At 42.4% G+C, this 17918-nt stretch overlaps 1 protein-coding gene across 9 annotated transcripts in view; it reads left to right on the top strand.

Annotated features, from left to right (window-relative positions):
• Positions 1–17918, top strand: part of LARP4 (La ribonucleoprotein 4) — an 84227-nt gene that overhangs the window by 13954 nt on the left and 52355 nt on the right. For 6 of the 9 annotated variants that reach the window (XM_023211147.2, XM_023211154.2, XM_023211145.3 and 3 more), the window contains 2 exons: positions 15675–15822; positions 16981–17136. In XM_023211147.2, coding sequence (XP_023066915.1) covers positions 17025–17136 — 112 coding nt within the window. In that variant the 5' untranslated portion in view covers positions 15675–15822; positions 16981–17024. The remainder of the gene's footprint in view (positions 1–15674; positions 15823–16980; positions 17137–17918) is intronic. The other 3 variants (XM_023211146.3, XM_023211153.3, XM_023211148.3) reach the window with 1 other exon arrangement.

Genomic DNA, 17918 nt, shown 5'->3' on the forward strand with positions numbered 1-17918 from the left:
CCCAGCCTACAGATAGTTTAGATCTTTTTGTTGAATATCTATGTGCTGGCATATTATGTATATGTTGGCAGATAGTTTAGCATGCATTTGGACAATTTACATCGTTTAGTAGATATTTATACAACTGTGTAATCTCAAGGGCTTCTAATCTTGCGGAAGTGAGCAAGATTTTGATGGCAGTCTAAACTGTGGTGAGAAGATGAATAAAACTTGGCTATTGGCTGGACGTGGTGGCTCACGCCTGTAATCCCAGCACTTTGGAGGCCGAGGCGGGTGGATCACAATGTCAGGAGTTTGAGACCAGCGTGACCAACATGGTGAAACCGCGTCTCTACTGAAAATACAAAAATTAGCCGGACGTGGTGGTGGGCGCCTGTGATCCCAGCTACTCAGGAGGCTGAGGCGGAGACTCGCTTGACCCCACGAGGCGGAGGTTGCAGTGAGCTGAGATCATGCCACTGCACTCCAGCCTGGGTGACAAAGTGAGACTCCGTCTCAAAAAAAAAAAAAAAAAAATTTAATGGCTATCTAGAATCTAAATGAAAAGATAGATTTTATTCTAGCTAAACTGACTTAGGGGCTGCTAGCTATTGGTGAACTTATTAGCATGCAAAAAGACATCACTTTGGAGATTGTAAGAATTTTAGTTGTGTATAGATGCTATCATACACAACTAAAATATACTGTAAAATATTTATTTTACAGTATCACAGATAGTGAATATTTCCCATACTTTCTAAAAATTTTTCTCCATTTTTCAAAACTTTTTAAAGATAATTCAATCTTGCCTTGTTCAGGGATATGTCTTGAGGGCTGTGTCATGGATTTCATTATGTGAACATCAGAAAATATTTATACAAATCTAGATGGTATAGCCTACTACACACCTAGGCTATATGGTATGGCCATTATAATCTTGTGGGACCACTGTTGTACATGCAGTTTTGTGCTTGATCAAATGTCATTAATGCAGCACGTGACTAATTATAGATTCATGAAGTTGCAAAACAGTGTACAATGTGGCCCTGTGAAGTCGTTGCTCAGTTTCTCATTGTAGTAGCACCTTCCATAACTATAATATGGTATAATGAGCAGCAAATTAACATTGATACAGTCCACAGAACTTACTCAGATTTTAACAGTTTTCCGTACAATCTGGTTTTAAGGATCTGGTATATTCTATTTTATGGATGAACTACAGTTCACCTGTATGGTTGGATGTGTGTAAAATTGGTGTGGTAAACATCCTTGCACTTAACATGTTTTTGTATATCTCAGTTTCTTGCGAGTAAATCTGACAAGTACAATTTTTAGATCAAAATTGTGTATTTAAGGGTTTTAATAAACATTGCCAATTCTTCAGAAGAGTTATACAAATTATAGCAATGAACTGATTTTTCCTTTTCATGCTTATCAAAATAGTATTGAATCTGGGCCATTGAATAGGGTAAAAATGATATTTTATGATAATCTATTCCAGTCTGTCCTTTGCACATTTTCCCTGTTCGGCAAACAATCTTGGTAATTTGTAATTCTGTTGTTTAACGATGTGGTAACCTTTCAGGTCTTTTCTGTTTTTGTTGTTGTTGCTGTTGTTGTTGTGTTGTTCTGTTGAGACAGGGTCTTGCTCTGTCATTCAGGCTGGAGTGCAGTTGCATGATCTTGGCTTATTGCAACCTCCTCCCATTCTCAAGCCATCCTCTTGTCTCAGCCTTCTGGGTACCTGGAACTAGAGGTGTATGCTGCCATGCCTGGCTAATTCTTGTGATTTTGTAAAGACAGGGTTTCACTGTGTTGCCCAGGCTGATCTTGAATTCCTGGGGTTAGGTGATCCCTCAGCCTTAGCCTCCAGAAGTGCTGGGATTATAGACATGCACCACTATGCCTAGCCTATACCTGTATATTTATCTCTACAGTGATTTTGTTTGTTAATACAAATGGTAATATAAAGTGCTTATTGTTTTGCAGTTTTACTTTTTTCACTGAACAATATGCATTGGAACAATTTCCATGTTAGTGAATGTGTCCTATTTTGGTTTTCTTAAACTTTTATAGCATTCCACATTAAGAGATAGACCATATTTAACTATTCACCTATAAGTGGACATTTAGGTGGTGCTCAGTTTTTCACTTGTGGGTTCAATACTGTACTATACAACCTTTTATATGTCTTCTTGTGTGCATCAGTGGCTTTTAAAATGTATAGTGTTGGCCGGGTACAATGGCTCACACCTGTAATCCCAGCATTTCGGGAGGCTGAAGCAGGCAGATCACAGGGTCAGGAGTTCAAGACCAGTCTGACCAACGTTGTGAAACCCTGTGTCTACTAAAAGTAAAATATTAGCCGAGCGTGGTGGCGCATACCTGTAATCCGAGCTACTCAGGAGGCTGAGGCAGGAGAATCGCTGAGGCTGAGGCGGAGGTTGCAGTGAGCCAAGATCATGCCATTGCACACCAACCTGGGCAACAGAGCGAGAGATCTGTCTCAAAAAAAAAAAAAAATGAATAAAATAAAATGTGTAGTCTTAACTAGGCTGGTGAAAGATATAAATATGCCTGGAAGTACTGCTTGTCTTTATGCCATAAACCTTACACTTTGAGTATTCTTAGCACCATTAATTATCAGGGAGACATCAGATTTTGGGGTAGCGTACTGCTGAATGGAATATATTTATTAAATATTTTGATCAGTTATTAAATATTTAATGAAATAGTGTACCCCATCAGGAGAAAATGTTTTTGAGCATAGTCCTCCAATATTTGGATATTTATAAATTAATTAATTATATATGACATACTTTGTATGTTAAATATTAGCCTTAGTCTCTTATTGTGAATATTTGTCATGTCAGAAGCCTTCCAATTTTTGGTTGTATGTCTACATTTGCAAAATTGCCGATGTTATGGGTCAGGCCTCCTCAGTATGTGTACTAGTGAAAACTTCAATTCCCAGCTTCTCCCTTTTTTTTTTTTTTTTTTTTTTGAGACGGGCTCACTTTGTCACCCCGGCTGGAGTGCAGTGTCACGATCTTGGCTTACTGTAATCTCTACCTCCCAGGTGCAAGCGATCCTCCTGTCTCAGCTCTCCAACTGGCTGGGACTACGAGTGTGTGCCACCATGCCCAGCTAATTCTTGTATTTTTTTTTTGTAGTAATGGGGTTTTGCCATATGGCCCGTGGTGGTCTCAAACCAAGCTCAGGTGATCCACTCGCCTTGGACTCCCAAAGTGTTAGGATTATAGGCGTGAGCCACCGCCCCCACCCTCCATGTTTTCTTGGATGCAGGCATGTGATCTGCAGACACACTCGGATGACTTCTCTTTGAAAGTACACAATGTAAGGAAGTGAAGGTTCTATTTATAACTTCCATTTTGCAGTTAGGAATGGCAGCAGAATTGGTCAGCTTTAAGTGGAGGTAATAGTTGCAGATTGAGTTCCTAATAGAGATGTGGCTTTGGTGCTGGCAGTAGTAAATGTTATAATGGATTTGAATCTTGTTATTTAATGCCTGGTGGTGACAGGGATAGTGGTTCCCTCACCAGATCTTGTGCAACATTATTTTGGGTGATATTATCTTTGCATCTGTTTTTTCACCCCTCCTAGTGACGATTGGAGTACTGACACTCTCCTTTTTAAAGGAGAGTGTCCACTGCACCTTTCAGATGACCGGGTGCAGTGGCTCAACACCTGTAATCCCAGCACTTTGGTTTGGAGGCTAAGGTGGGTGAATCACTTAAGCTTGTGAGATTGAGACCAGCCTGGGCAACATGGTGAAATCCCATCTCTACTAAAAAAAAAAAAAAAAACGACAACAACAAAGAAATTAGCTGGGCATGGTGGCACGTGCCTGTGGTCCTAGCTACTCAATAGGCTGAGGTTGGAGGATCCCTAGAACCTGGGAGGCAGAGGCTGCAGTGGGCCAAGATCACACCACTGCACTCTAGCCTAGGCCCCAGAGTGAGACCCCATCTCAAAAAATAACTACCTTTCAGTCCGGGCATGGTGGTGCATGCCTGTAATCCCAGCACTTTGGGAGGCCAAGGCAGGCTGAGAGATTGAAATCGGGAATTCAAGGCCAGCCTGCACAACATGGTGAAATCCTGTCTACAAAAAGTACAAAAATTTACCAGATGTGGTGGCATGTGGCTGTAGCTTGGGAGGCTGAGGTGGGAGTATTGGTTGATCCTGGGAGGTTGAAGCTGCAGTGAGCTGAAGTGCCACTGTATTCCAGCCTGGGCAAAAGAGTGAGACCCTGTTTCAAAAATAAAACAAAACCCTCCTGCTTAATTTAGCCAGAGTGGATGTGAATAATGATTGATTGTTTAAAAACTTTGATGAGATACTTTTGGTACAGCAAGCACTTTTTGCATGTATTTATAGTGGCAAATATGAAAGTGTCTTGCTTTTGAAAATTGCTAGTTATGCCGGGTGTGGTGGCTCACACCTATAATCCCAGCACTTTGGGAGGCCGAGGTGGGTGGATCACGAGGTCAGGAGTTCAAGATCAGCCTGGCCAAGATGGTGAAACTCCGTCTCTACTAAAAATACAAAAAATTAGCTGGGTATGGTGGTGGGAGCTTGTAATCGCAGCTACTTGGGAGGCTGAGGCAGAGAATTGCTTGAATCCAGGAGGTGGAGGATACAGTGAGCTGAGATCGCGTCACTGCACTCCAGCCTGGGTGACATAGCAAAACTCTTGTCTGAAAAAAAAAAAAGAAAGAAAAAAGAAAATTGCTACTTATAAGTTCTTAAGTAGTACTTTGATACTTCTCCTGGTGGGGCTGTTTGAAAACTACTTGGTTTCTTCCCTGAGCTGCTTAGGATATGAGGAAGTTGTGAATTAACATCTCTAATCCAAGATGTTGCTATAGTTATTCATGGTGCTACTTCAAAGATGCTTTAGCTCCCCATGTAAGGGTTGTTATCTTGTTACTGGTTTTGCTGTTGTAAAAGCTTCTAGCAGCCATGAAACCGAAAACCAGGAAGCACTACATAGCAAAAGACTTCTGTTTTAATTAATTTATTTATTTATTTATATTTTGAGATGGAGTCTCACTCTGTTACCCAGGCTGGAGTGCAGTGGCACAGTCTTGGGTCAGTGTAGCCTCTGCCTCCAGGTTTAAGTGATTCTTCTGCCTCAGCCTCCCAAGTGGCTGGGACTACAGCCACACGCTAACATGCCTGGCTCATTTTTTTCTTCTCTTTTTGAGACGGAATTTCAATCCTGTTGCCTAGGCTGGAGTGTAATGGTGTGATCTTGGTTCACTGCAACCTCCGCCTCCTGGATTCAAGCGATTCGCCTGCCTCAGCCTCCCAAGTAGCTGGGATTACAGGCACCCACCACCACGCCTGGCTAATTTTTGTATTTTTATTTATTTTATTTTATTTTTTTGAGACGGAGTCTCGCTCTGTCACCCAGGCTGGAGTGCAGTGGCCAGATCTCAGCTCACTGCAAGCTCCGCCTCCCGGGTTCATGCCATTCTCCTGCCTCAGCCTCCCGAGTAGCTGGGACTACAGGCGGCCGCCACCACACCCAGCTAAATTTTTTTGTATTTTTAGTAGAGACAGGGTTTCACCATGTTAGCCAGGATGGTCTCGATCTCCTGACCTTGTGATCCGCCCGTCTCGGCCTCCCAAAGTCCTGGGACTACAGGCTTGAGCCACCGCACCCAGCCTAATTTTTGTATTTTTAGTAGAGATGGGGTTTCACCACATTGGCCCGGCTGGCTTGAACTCCTGACCTCAGGTGATCCACCTGCCTTGGTCTCCCAAAGTGTTAGGGATTACAGGTGTGAACCACCGCGCCCGACCTAATTTTTGTATTTTTATTGAAGAGTGTCAGTGTTTCACCACGTTGGCCAGGCTGGTCTCGAACTCCTGACTTCAAGCGGGTCCATCAACCTTCGCCTCCCAAAGTGCTGGGATTACAGGCGTGAGTCACTGTGCCTGGCCTAGGCGTTATATTCTTAAAGATAGAGAAGCAGAATGATTACATAATGATTGGGTGGCAGAATGAAGTTAATTTTTTTTTCTGTTATACCATAATTGTCTCAGTTTTTGGAATTACTCTTTAATTTAGCTTTAAGAAAAAACACCGGTATTATTTTCTTGAAATATAATGAACAAGCTATTCTGAGAATACTTCATGGCTCTTTTCAGTCTTTACCTCCTGGACTCAAGTGATCCTCTTGCCTCAGGCTCTCAAGTAGCTGGGACTGTAGGCATGTGCCACCAGGCCTGGCTAATTTTTTAAGTATTTTGTAGAGACAGGATTTTGCCACGTTGCCAGGCTGGTCTCGAACTCCTGAGCTCAAACAATTTGCCTGCCTCAGCCTCCCATAGTGCTGGGATTAAAGGCATGAGTCACCATGCCTGGCCCTTTTTGTTTTGTTTTTTGAGACAGTCCTGCTTTGTCATCCAGGCTGTAGTACAATGATGTGATCTTAGCTCACTATAGCCTCAGTCTCCCAAACTCCAACAATCCTCCAGCCTTAGCCTCCCACGTAACTGGAACTATAGATGTATACCACGACCGGCTAAGTTTTTAATCTTTTTTGTAGAGATGGGGTCTTCCTATGTTGCTAAACTGGACTTGAACTTCTGGTTTCAAGCAATCCTCCCGTCTTGGCCCCTGAAAGTGCTGGGATGACAAATGTCAGCCATTGCTAATTCAACACATATAAAGTTTTTTTAAAGCAGAGATTTAAGCTGGTAAAAAAGCAAATGAACCTGGACATGGTGGTTTATGCCTGTAGCCCCAGCACTTTGGGAGGCTGATGCATGAGGATCACTGTAGCCCAGGCATTCAAGACCAGCCTAGGCAACATGGCAAAACCCCATCTCTGTAAAAAATACAAAAAAATTAGCTGGGCACTGTGTCATGCACCTGTAATCCCAGGTACTTGGGAGGTTGAGAAGTTGGAGGATTGCTTCAGCTTGGAGGTTGAGGCTGCAGTGAGCCTTGATGGTGCCACTGTACTCTAGCCTGGACAACAGAGTGAGACCCTGTCTTAAAAAAGGTAGGAAAAAAAAAAAACAAACTTTCCCGGAGAAAAGCACACTTGACAGTTTTAGCCTTGGCTCTGGGTTGGTGCAGGAGAAGTCTTTGATGATTCTAACCACAGATCCTCTTTGATACCAGAGTATTGCTAGATTTTGCACTACCTATTATTTCCAAAAAACTCCAGTTGAAAATTTAAATCTAGTCCAGATTGGTAGTCTTCCTAGCAGACGTCTAGCAGAAGTAAAATCATCTCCTTTAGAGCCAGTTTAGGCCTGTTGTGGTGGGTCATACCTATAATCCCAGCACTTTCGGAGGCCAAGGTGAGATGATCCTTTGAGACCAGGAGTTCAAGACTGGCTAGACAACATAGCCACACCCCATCTCAACAAAAACAAAAACAACCTATCCACGTGGTGGCTCAAACCTGTAGTCCTAGCTGGTCACCAGGCTGAGGTGGGATGATTGCTTGAGCCCAGGAGTTTGAGACTGCAGTGAGCTGTGATCATGCCCCTGCGCTCCAGCCTGGGCAACAGAGTGAGACCCTGTCTAAAAAAAGCCCATGTAGGCCGGGCGCGCTGGCTCACGCCTGTAATCCTGGCACTTCAGGAGGCTGAGGCGGGAGGATCGTGAGGTCAGGAGATCGAGACTTCCCTGGCTAACATGGTGAAACCCCGTCTCTACTAAAAATACAAAAAACTAGCCGGGCGAGGTGTCAGGCGCCTGTGGTCCCAGCTACTCGGGAGGCTGAGGCAGGAGAATGGCGTGAACCCGGGAGGCGGAGCTTGCAGTGAGCCGAGATCGCGCCACTGCACTCCAGTCTGGGTGACAGAGCGAGACTCCATCTCAAAAAAAAAAAAAAAAAGCCCATGTGAATGTAATCTTTGATAAAATTATTACAAAGTTCTAAGAAAAATGGCCTTACAGTGTAAAATTATGAAGCATGTAAGTCATTAGGATCATGATTTAGCAGAAAAAACAAGTCACAAAATTAAGCCCTCAAAATTACAAATATTGGAATTATCATCAAGTGTAGACTACACAATTAAAATGTTTGATATGCTTAAAAGAAGAAAAAAGATGGGCCAGAAACAAAAAAGTTGATCAGATAGATTTGAGGAAAGGGCTAAAAGGAACTTTAAGAAATGAAAAATATAAAAAGGGAGCTTAGAAACTTCACTAGACTAGACAAGTTGAACAGCAAGTTAGAAACTTGAGAAAATTGGCGAACTGGAAGAAAGATCGTAAGAAATTGTTCAGATTGCAACTAGAGAGACAACAAAATGGAAAATAGGAAAGAACTTGATACACGGAACATGATGACAAGGTAGCATATATTTTATTGGAGTTTCAGAAGGAAATAATAGAGCAGTTGGTGAAGAGTGAATCTTTTAAGAGAGAATGGCTGATAATTTTACAGAATTGATGAAATACTTCAGGGAGTTCTGCGAATCCCAGTTATATCAAATAAAAAACAATTTCACACTTAGACTTTTAATGATTGTAAAGCCTCATTAACAAATCAGAGAGTAGAGAGAGATTAAGAATGGCAGTTAACCTGATGGCCGATTGCTTGTTAGCCATAGTATAAACCAGAAAGTACAGGATGTCTTTAAGGTGCCTGACAGGGGTTATATGCCTATTGAGAATTCTGTATATGGCAAGGATGGTTAAAAATGTATTTTCAGAGAAAGCACAACTTGAGAGAATTTACTAAGAAGTTCTGAATGATATCCTTTGGGTAGGTGGTAAATGATTTCAAAGAAAACTCCGAGATGCAAGAAAGAATGATGAACAAAGAAAATGGTCAACATTCATGTAAATTTAAGTAAATGTTGACTGGTATAAAACTAAAATAATAGTATGTATTTAATATATTTATATATTTGAAGGTACAGAATAATTGCCTTTTTTTTTTTTTGGAGAGATGGAGTCTTTCTCTGTCACCCAGGCTGGAGTGCAGTGGTGTGATCTCGGCTCACTGCAACCTCCACCTCCCAGGTTCAAGTGATTCTACTGCCTCAGCTTCCCAAGTGATTGGGACTACAGGTGCACACCACCACGTCCAGCTAATTTTTGTATTTTTTTAGTAGAGACGGGGTTTCACTGTATGTTGGCCAAGTTGGTCTCGAACTCCTGACCTCATGATCCACCTGCCTCGGCCTCTCAAAGTACTTTGATTACAGGTGTGAGCCACCGTGCCCAGCCTGCTTTTAATGTACTTTAATATGCTCTGTTTTGAAAAAATCAGTAATAGAAACAATAATCTTAAATTTCGTATTTTTTTATGACTCAAACAGCATTTTAATAGAATGCTTTAGGCTGGGTGTGGTGGCTCACACCTGTAATCCCAGCACTTTGGGAGGCTGGGGCAGTAGGATCAAGAAGTCAGGAGTTCAAGACCAGCCTTGGCCGGGCACGGTGGCTCAAGCCTGTAATCCCAGCACTTTGGGAGGCCGAGACGGGCGGATCACGAGGTCAGGAGATCGAGACCATCCTGGCTAATATGGTGAAACCCCGTCTCTAATAGAAAATACAAAAAACTAGCCGGGCGACGAGGCGGGCGCCTGTAGTCCCAGCTACTCGGGAGGCTGAGACAGGAGAATGGCGTGAACCCGGGAGGTGGAGCTTGCAGTGAGCTGAGATCCGGCCACTGCACTCCAGCCTGGGCGGCAGAGCAAAACACCGTCTCAAAAAAAAAAAAAAAAAAAAAAAAAAAAAAAAAAAAAAAAGACCAGCCTTGACAATATGGTGAAATCCCGTCTCTACTAAAAATACAAAAATTATCCGGGCGTAGTGGCACACACCTATAATCCCAGTTTCTCGGAAGGCTGAGGCAGGAGAATTGCTTGAGGTTGCAGTGAGCCAAGATCTTGCCACTGCACTCCAGCCTGGGCAACAGAGCAAGACCTCATCACAAAAAAAAAAAAAAAAAAAAAGAATGCTTTGTAAGTGGGGGGAAAACCAATCTGGTCTAGTTACTGCGACAGATCATGTTTTCTTCCAGCCTATAACCACATGCTTAGGTATTTCTTGCAGTTGTAATCATTGTGTGGTTAATCCTTTGTTTCTGGAGTCAGGCTGCCTTGGGTTTGAATCCTTCCTTCATATTTCATCTTTCTATGTCTTTAATTGGGTTTGTTATTACTCCGTACCTCTCATAATGGGATAATCTATAAAAGAGAGATACTAATACTTACATTGGTTGTTTTGTTTTGTTTTGTTTTGTTTTATTTTTGAGACGGAGTCTTGTTTTGTCACCCAGGTTGGAGTGCAGTGGCGTGACCGCCGCTTACTGCAACCTCCGCCTCCCCGGTTCAAGTGATTCTCCTGCCTCAGCCTCCTGAGTAGCTGGGACTACAGGCATGCACCACCACGACTGGCTAAATTTTTTGTTTTTGGTAGAGACAGGGTTTCATCATGTTGGACAGGTTGGTCTCACACTCCTGACCTCAAGTGATCTGCCTGCCTTGGCCTCCCAAAGTGCTAGGATTACAGGCTTGAGCCACCGCACCCGGCCTACATTGTTTTAAAAAGTAGGGGAGATGACACATAAAAAGCATTCTGTACAGTGCCTAGCCCACAGAATTGTTCTAACACTTTTGCCTTTGTTATTATGGCAGTTACAGCTGTTTTTTCCACTCTATTGTGTGAAAGCATTTTCCAGTTTTCGTACATTTCCATATTTAATCAACCCTAAGATGCATATTTTTGCACATTTTAACTTTGAAAATTGGGATACATCTTAAAATATTTGGTGTGTGATAGCTGAATAAACAGCAGTTTTTTCTTTGTGATATTAGTATCCCATCCGATTTATAAAATGCGTTAATATGGTATCTTTATAATTTTGGATTGCTGTGTAATACTTAGTAAGTATATCGTTTCCTGTATTCCTCATCTGTTTAAACAGGGTTATTTGCATTTCTTAGCATTCAAAAATAATGCTAATATACGTAGAAATATGAGTTGAATCATTTTATATAGTCTCTATAAAAGGATTTTCTCCAACTCTATGCCAGTTGGGAAATTATTATATTATCATCATCATTATTATTTTTTTGAGATGGAGTCCCCCTCTGTCGCCCAGGCTGGAGTGCCATGGGGCAGTCTTGGCTCACTGCAACCTCTGACTTCTGGGTTCAAGCGATTCTCTTGCCTCAGCCTCCCGAGGAGCTGGGATTACAGATGCCCGCCACAATGCTTGGCTAATTTTTTTTTATATGTTTAGTAGTGATGGGGTTTCGTCATGTTGGCCAGGCTGGTCTTGAACTCCTGACATCAGGTCATCCGCCCGCCTCAGCCTCCCAAAGTGTTGGGATTACAGGCGTGAGCCACGACGCCCGGCTGGGAAATTATTCTTACGGGCTTTGCCAAACCAGTAAATATAAATAGTACTTTATTTTCCTATTTATGTCCATGCATTTATACTTTTTTAAACTTTTTATTTTCTTAGTCTCTTTAGGTTTTTTAGGTTTCAGTTTTATAGCATGCTATACTCATCTTTTGTAATTTTATGTTTCTTCAAAGCTAATTTTCTATGACATAATAGTTTACATTTAACTTCACTTATGCAGTGATTTTGATAGAATGCATCGGTGTTTGTGTAGTATACTTTTGAGGGTGAGACAGCAGAATTGCCTTCCATGCAAAACTGACATGCTTTATAAAAAAGTATATGCAGTGTTTTCTTTTTTGAAATGGAGTCTTGCTCTGTCACCCAGGCTGGAGTGCAGTGGCATAATCTCGGCTCACCACAACCTCCGCCTACAAGGTTCAGGCGATTCTCCTGCCTCAGCCTCCAGAGTAGCTGAGATTACAGGTGCACACCACCGCGCCTGGCTAATGTTTGTATTTTTGGTAGAGATGGGATTTTTACCATATTGGTCAGGCTGATGTCCATCTCCTGACCTCATGATCCGCCTGCCTCAGCCTCCCAAAGTGCTGGAGTTAACAGGTGTGAGCCAGTGTCCCTGTCCTGTAATTTTTTTTTTTGTTTTTTAAGACGGAGTCTTGCTCTTGTCACCCAGGCTGGGATCCAATGGCGTGATTTTGGCTCACTGCAACCTTCAGCTCCTGGGTTCAAACGATTCTCCTGCCTCAGCCTCCTGAGTAGTAGCTGGGATTATAGGTGCCCGCCACCACACCCAGCTAATTTTTGTATTGTTTAGCAGAGACAGGGTTTTACCATGTTGGTCAGGCTCATCTCGAACTCCTGACCTCAGGTGATCCACCTGCCTTGGCCTCCCAAAGTTCTGGAATTACAGGCATGAGCCACTGCACCCAACCATGTAATTTTTAAAATAAGGACTTCTTGACCCAGTGCAGTGGCTCATGCCTGTAATCCCAGTGATTTGGGAGGCTGAGTTTGAGAGGATCTGTTGAAGCCAGGAGTTTGAGACTAGCCTGGGCAGCATAATGAAAACCCAATTCTGCCAAAATTTTTTTTTAATTAGTGTTCCAGGCCTGTAGGCCATGGTGTTCCAGGCCTGTAGTCCTAGCTACTTAGGAGGTTGAGGCAAGAGCATCATTTGAACCCCGGAGTTTGAGGCTACACTGAGCTATGAGCACACCACTGTACTCCAGCCTGGATGACAGAGTAGACCCTGTCTGTAAAGATAGTAAAAATAAAAATAAAAATGTTTTACCTCAATTTACAGTTAACAAAATTGAGGCTCAGAAGAGTTAAGAAATTTTGCCAAGATCGCACAATAATAAAAAGTTCTTATTAGAGCTGTTTTTGGATTCAGGAGTGACTCCAGCATCTCAATCATTGTGTGTTTAGATGAAGATTATTAAACTACCTTGAGGCCGGGTGCGGTGGCTCCCGCCTGTAATCCCAGCACTTTGGGAGGCCGAGGAGGGTGGATCACCTGAGGTCAGGGGTTTGAGGCCAACTTGACTAACATGGTGAAACCCTGTCTCTACTAAAAGCACAAAAATTTGCCCAGCGTGGTGCCGGGCCCTTGTAATCCCAGCTACTCAGGAGGCTGAGGCAGGAGAATAGCTTGAACCCAGGACAGGGAGGTTGCAGTGAGCCGAGATTGCACCACTGCACTCCAGCCTGGGCAACAGAGCGAGACTCTGTCTCAAAAAAAAAAAAAAAAAAGCTACCTTGAAATGATGATTTTATCACATAACCACTCGACATAGCAACTCTTTGAGTAAGGGGTATTTCTAATAGGTATATGGCCCTTTCACTGTATCCTTTTCAAGTAAGTAAATGAATGTTGTACTCCTTGTATTTATTGGGATTTAATGTTTGATCGCTTGTTGCTGAGAGCTGTACCTTTAACATTTGCCATCCTCTTGGGTAGTCATGTATCTGGTATTCTCAGAATGGAGGAAAGAGAGGGAGAGAATAAGTGTGTAAATACATGCATTTTCTCCTATTGAAAAATGCTTAATGTCAAATACTGTTGACATGGCGGGAGAGCTTGGCTATCACAAGCTACTCAGAGTTCTATTCTGCTATCAGTCAGAAATTATGCTGTACCCAAAAAGCTTGAGTTTATTACCCTTAGGGTTGGGCTTCGGCATCTTCATCATCTCTCTTATTGTCACCTACGGCATCAATGCCAAAGCTCTCTAGGAGCCAGGAGCTGGGTCTTACTGAGGTGGACCCTAGCTTTGCCTGCCACCTCTGCAATTTACTTCCTAGATCATTTGTGCCCTGGGACACAAACTACTAGTTTGTCACTGGAACCTCTCTGGGCCTGTCTCAGAATGGGATTAACATAAAGGAGTGGAACTGTTCAGCAGAGGCAGGGAGAAATAAGTGAGTTGCCTTCTCCTCAGCTTCTCTTTACCACCTTCCCTTGCCCGTTTCCTCTTCCTTCCCCTGCCGGATTCCAGGGTTACAAATAGAGGCTTCTTTCTTCTGTTGAATTCCATTGTTACCCACCCTCGTTTGCCCTTCTCTAGAATCTCTCTACTCGCATGTTGCGTCCCCTTCTGTACCTCCTTCTCCTCACCTCCACCCACTGTACCCAACCATCTTCCTGACCAAGGAGGACATGAAGGGTTGAATGTCAGGATCAAATGTCAGGATCCCCCTCCCCTGAGGGAGGAGGATAGGGAGATCTCTGGGCTGAGGCTGCTGTCTCCTTCCCACTGTCCTTTCTGCAGGTCCTCAGATGGCACATTAGGGTGGGCTTGCTGCTGGGTAGGCATCCCACCTCCAGTCCACAGTGCTTAGTTGTACCTTTTATTATGCTGTAATGTTTATTTGTTAGGGCGTACACATGAATAGCAAGTTTCGTTAAAATAGATTATCCCCCTCCCCAACACAGAAATTATGCGATACCTGAATGCCCACATCACATTCACCAGTCAGCTCAGCTTCAAATCAGTGGCTACCAAAGGCAGAGCAGTGGGAGAGTACTGCTCTCCTGTGGATACAAAACAGGTGTATTTTCTGTAGAGAATTTTGAAACAATAATAAAAATGACTGAAAGGTATACGCTTGTTGTTCTACACTTGGAAATTCTAAAGCGTATAAGTGGTAAAATACTTCTCACTACTACCACCATTTCAAGGCGCAGACCCTGCTCTCAAGATATGAATGAACCTAGGCATGGAACAGAGCATTATGTTTGGTGTGTGTGTGTGTGTGTGTGTGTTTTCTTTTTTGAGACGAGTCTCACTCTGTCTCCCAGGCTGAAGTGCAATGGTGCAAACTCAGCTACTCAGCTCACTGCAACCTCTCTCCCAGGCTCAAGCCATTCTCCCTCCTCAGCATCCCGAGTGGCTGGGACTGCAGGTGCCCACCAACACGCCCGGCTAATTTTGTATTTTTTGTAGAGATAGCATTTCTCCGTGTTTGTTGCCCAGACTGGTTTCGAACTCATGAGCTCAAGCGATCCGCCCACCTTGGCCTCCCAAAGTACTGGGATTATAGGAATGAGCCATCGTGCCCTGCCTCAAGAGATTACCTTCCTTAAATGGTACTGTTTAAAATAGTCATGCTGTAGACATTAAGAACATACACTTGCAGGACAGATGGAAAAAAAATTCCAGTATAAAGCATATCACTGCTTTTAACTCAGGATAAAATTTCTAGTTATAGAATTGTTCAGACTCTAAAGTCTCTGTCACAGCTTAGATGGCAATAAAATATTTATATTTTATAATATTATAAATATATATAATATTCTGGAAAATTAGATAACTAAGAAATTTGCTGTAGATGCAAAAATACACAAGTGTCTCAAAAGTTATGTAAATATTTTAAATTTTGTGACATTTGCAAGTAGGTTGGGGTAAAGCAATATTTCTATTTTATTTATTTTTCTGAGACAGGGTCTTCTCTGTCACCTAGGCTGGAGTGTGATGGTGTGTTTACAGCTCACTGTAGCCTCGAACTTCCTGGACTCATGTGATTCTCCTGCCTCAGCCTCCCAAAGTGCTGGGATTACAGGCGTGAGCCATTGCACCTGGGCAGTATTTCTGTTTTAATATTTAGAGAGACCTATTTTTTATTATATAGGAAGCTAAATTTTATATAGATATTTCAAATTTTCAAGTTGATCAAAAACTTTAGTATTATTATTTGTTAAATATAATTATGGGGTTTCTCTCCCACTTTTAAGTAATGGAAAAGCGATTTTATCTAAATCTGTAATTTTCATGCTCTGATTTTAAAAATTTACAAATAGATCCTTTGATTATTTAGCAGGTAACATCTAAAGGAACTGGTTTGAATCCTAATGCCAAAGTATGGCAAGAAATTGCTCCTGGAAATACTGATGCCACCCCAGTAACTCATGGAACTGAAAGCTCTTGGCATGAAACAGCAGCTACATCAGGTGCTTATCCTGAGGGTAAGTCTTAAATATTTGGTCATAAAAATCACAGTTTGGTTAAATGTATGGCCAAGCAAGTTTACTAAACTTGAGATACATCCCTCCCCACCGCTTTTTTTTTTTGAGACACAGTCTCGCTCTGTACTCCAGGCTGGAGTACAGTGGCGCGATCTTTGCTCACTGCAACCTCCGCCTCCCCAGGGTCAAGCAATTCTCCTGCCTCAGCCTCCCAAGTAGCTGGGATTACAGGCGCCCGGTTTTATTTCATGCCTGTGATCCCACATCTCGTTACCACACCCGGCTAATTTTTGTATTTTTAGTAGAGACGGAGTTTTATCATGTTGTCCAGGCCGATCTCGAACTCCTGACCTCAGGTGATCCGCCTACCTCGGCCTCCCAAAGTGCTGGGATTAAAGGCGTGAGCCACCGTGCCCGGCTGAACTTTTGTATTTTTAGTAGAGATGGAGTTTCACCATGTTGGCCAGGCTGGTCTTGAACTCCTGACCTCAAGTGATCCACCCACCTCAGCCTCCCAAAGTGCTGGGATTACAGGTGTGGGCCACCCTGCCTGGGCAGGATATATCCTTTGATTATTTGATTAAGTATATTTATCAATTTGTTTTTCCTTTAAACATACTGCATCCAGGATTTATGTTTAACAGGTAGTTTGTGTATAATTTTCATTTATACCTAACATGAATAGATTGCCACTGATTTCAAGTAGTAGCTGTGTCTTTGGGTCCAGCATGCAACCCGTCTATAATAATGATACTTATAAATTAGTTTTTATCTACCATCATTGACTCTCCTGTTTACTCACTGTTCAACCTTGGGCAAATAACTTAATTTCTCTATGCTTTTTTCCTCCATCTGTAAAACAGAAGCAATCTTAATTACAGCACAGGATTTTCTGATAATTAAATGAATAAAGTACATGGAGTAGTCTGATACATGGATAATGGTATATACGTTTTAGCAATTGTTGATCATTTTAGTTTATCCATAATTGTAAAAACTTTCTCCCTTGGAATGATAACTCTTGCTTAAAACCATGCGGATATACTCCGAACTGGTAGAATACCTTAAAATCTTTTTATAGGTGACATACTGACCAGGGTTCCTGAAAATAGAATTTAGAGAATTCCCATTTACTTTCAGTGTCTGTCTTTAATACAGGTAATGCAGAGCTCTCAGAAGATACATGTAAAGAATATGAAGTAATGTATTCTTCGTCTTGTGAAACCACAAGAAATACTACAGGCATTGAAGAATCAACTGATGGGATGATTTTAGGACCAGAAGATCTGAGTTACCAAATATATGATGTTTCCGGTAAAGTTTATGGTTTTATTGTTAAAATGGGAATTCAGTACAGGACACCTCCCCCACCCATGGTCTCTTTATCCTTGTTCTGGTAAACCTTTGGCATTATTTTCTTATTTGAAAAGAAGGTTATGTTAATGAAATGTTAATTGATTGTTATACTGTTTTCAGATAACATGACATTTGTAAGTTAAATGATTGTTTATGAGGGTTCTGTTAAAGGAAAGCATGAAATTAAAGGTAACAGGAAAAAAGGCAGGGTGGCTCACACCTGTAATCCCAGCACTTTAGGAGGCCGAGGTGGGCAGATCTCTTGGGGTCAGGGGTTCGAAACTAGCCTGGCCAACATGGTGAAACACTGTCTTATACTGGAAAAAAAAACCACAAAAATTAGCTGGGGGTGGTGGCATGCACCTGTAATCTCAAGATCATGCCACTGCACTCCAGCCTGGGTGACAGAGTGAAACTGTGTCTGAAAAGAATTTTTACATATCTATATATAAACAACTGCCGACTTTCAACATAGAGTTAAAGTGATATGGCAAGCAGTTGGTGTTTTTGTTGTTGTTGTTGTTTTTTTTTTTTGAGACAGAGTCGCGCTGTGTCACCCAGGCTGGAGTACAGTGGCCTCGATCTGGGCTCACTGCAAGCTCAGCCTCCCAGGTTCACGCCATTCTCCTGCCTTAGCCTCCTGAGTAGCTGGGACTACAGACGCCCACCACCATGCCCGGCTGAGTTTTTGTTTTTTTTTTTTTAGTAGAGACGGGGTTTCACCATGTTAGCCAGGGTGG

The sequence above is a fragment of the Piliocolobus tephrosceles genome, chromosome 10, assembly GCF_002776525.5.
Source record: "Piliocolobus tephrosceles isolate RC106 chromosome 10, ASM277652v3, whole genome shotgun sequence".
Lineage (NCBI taxonomy): Eukaryota > Metazoa > Chordata > Mammalia > Primates > Cercopithecidae > Piliocolobus > Piliocolobus tephrosceles.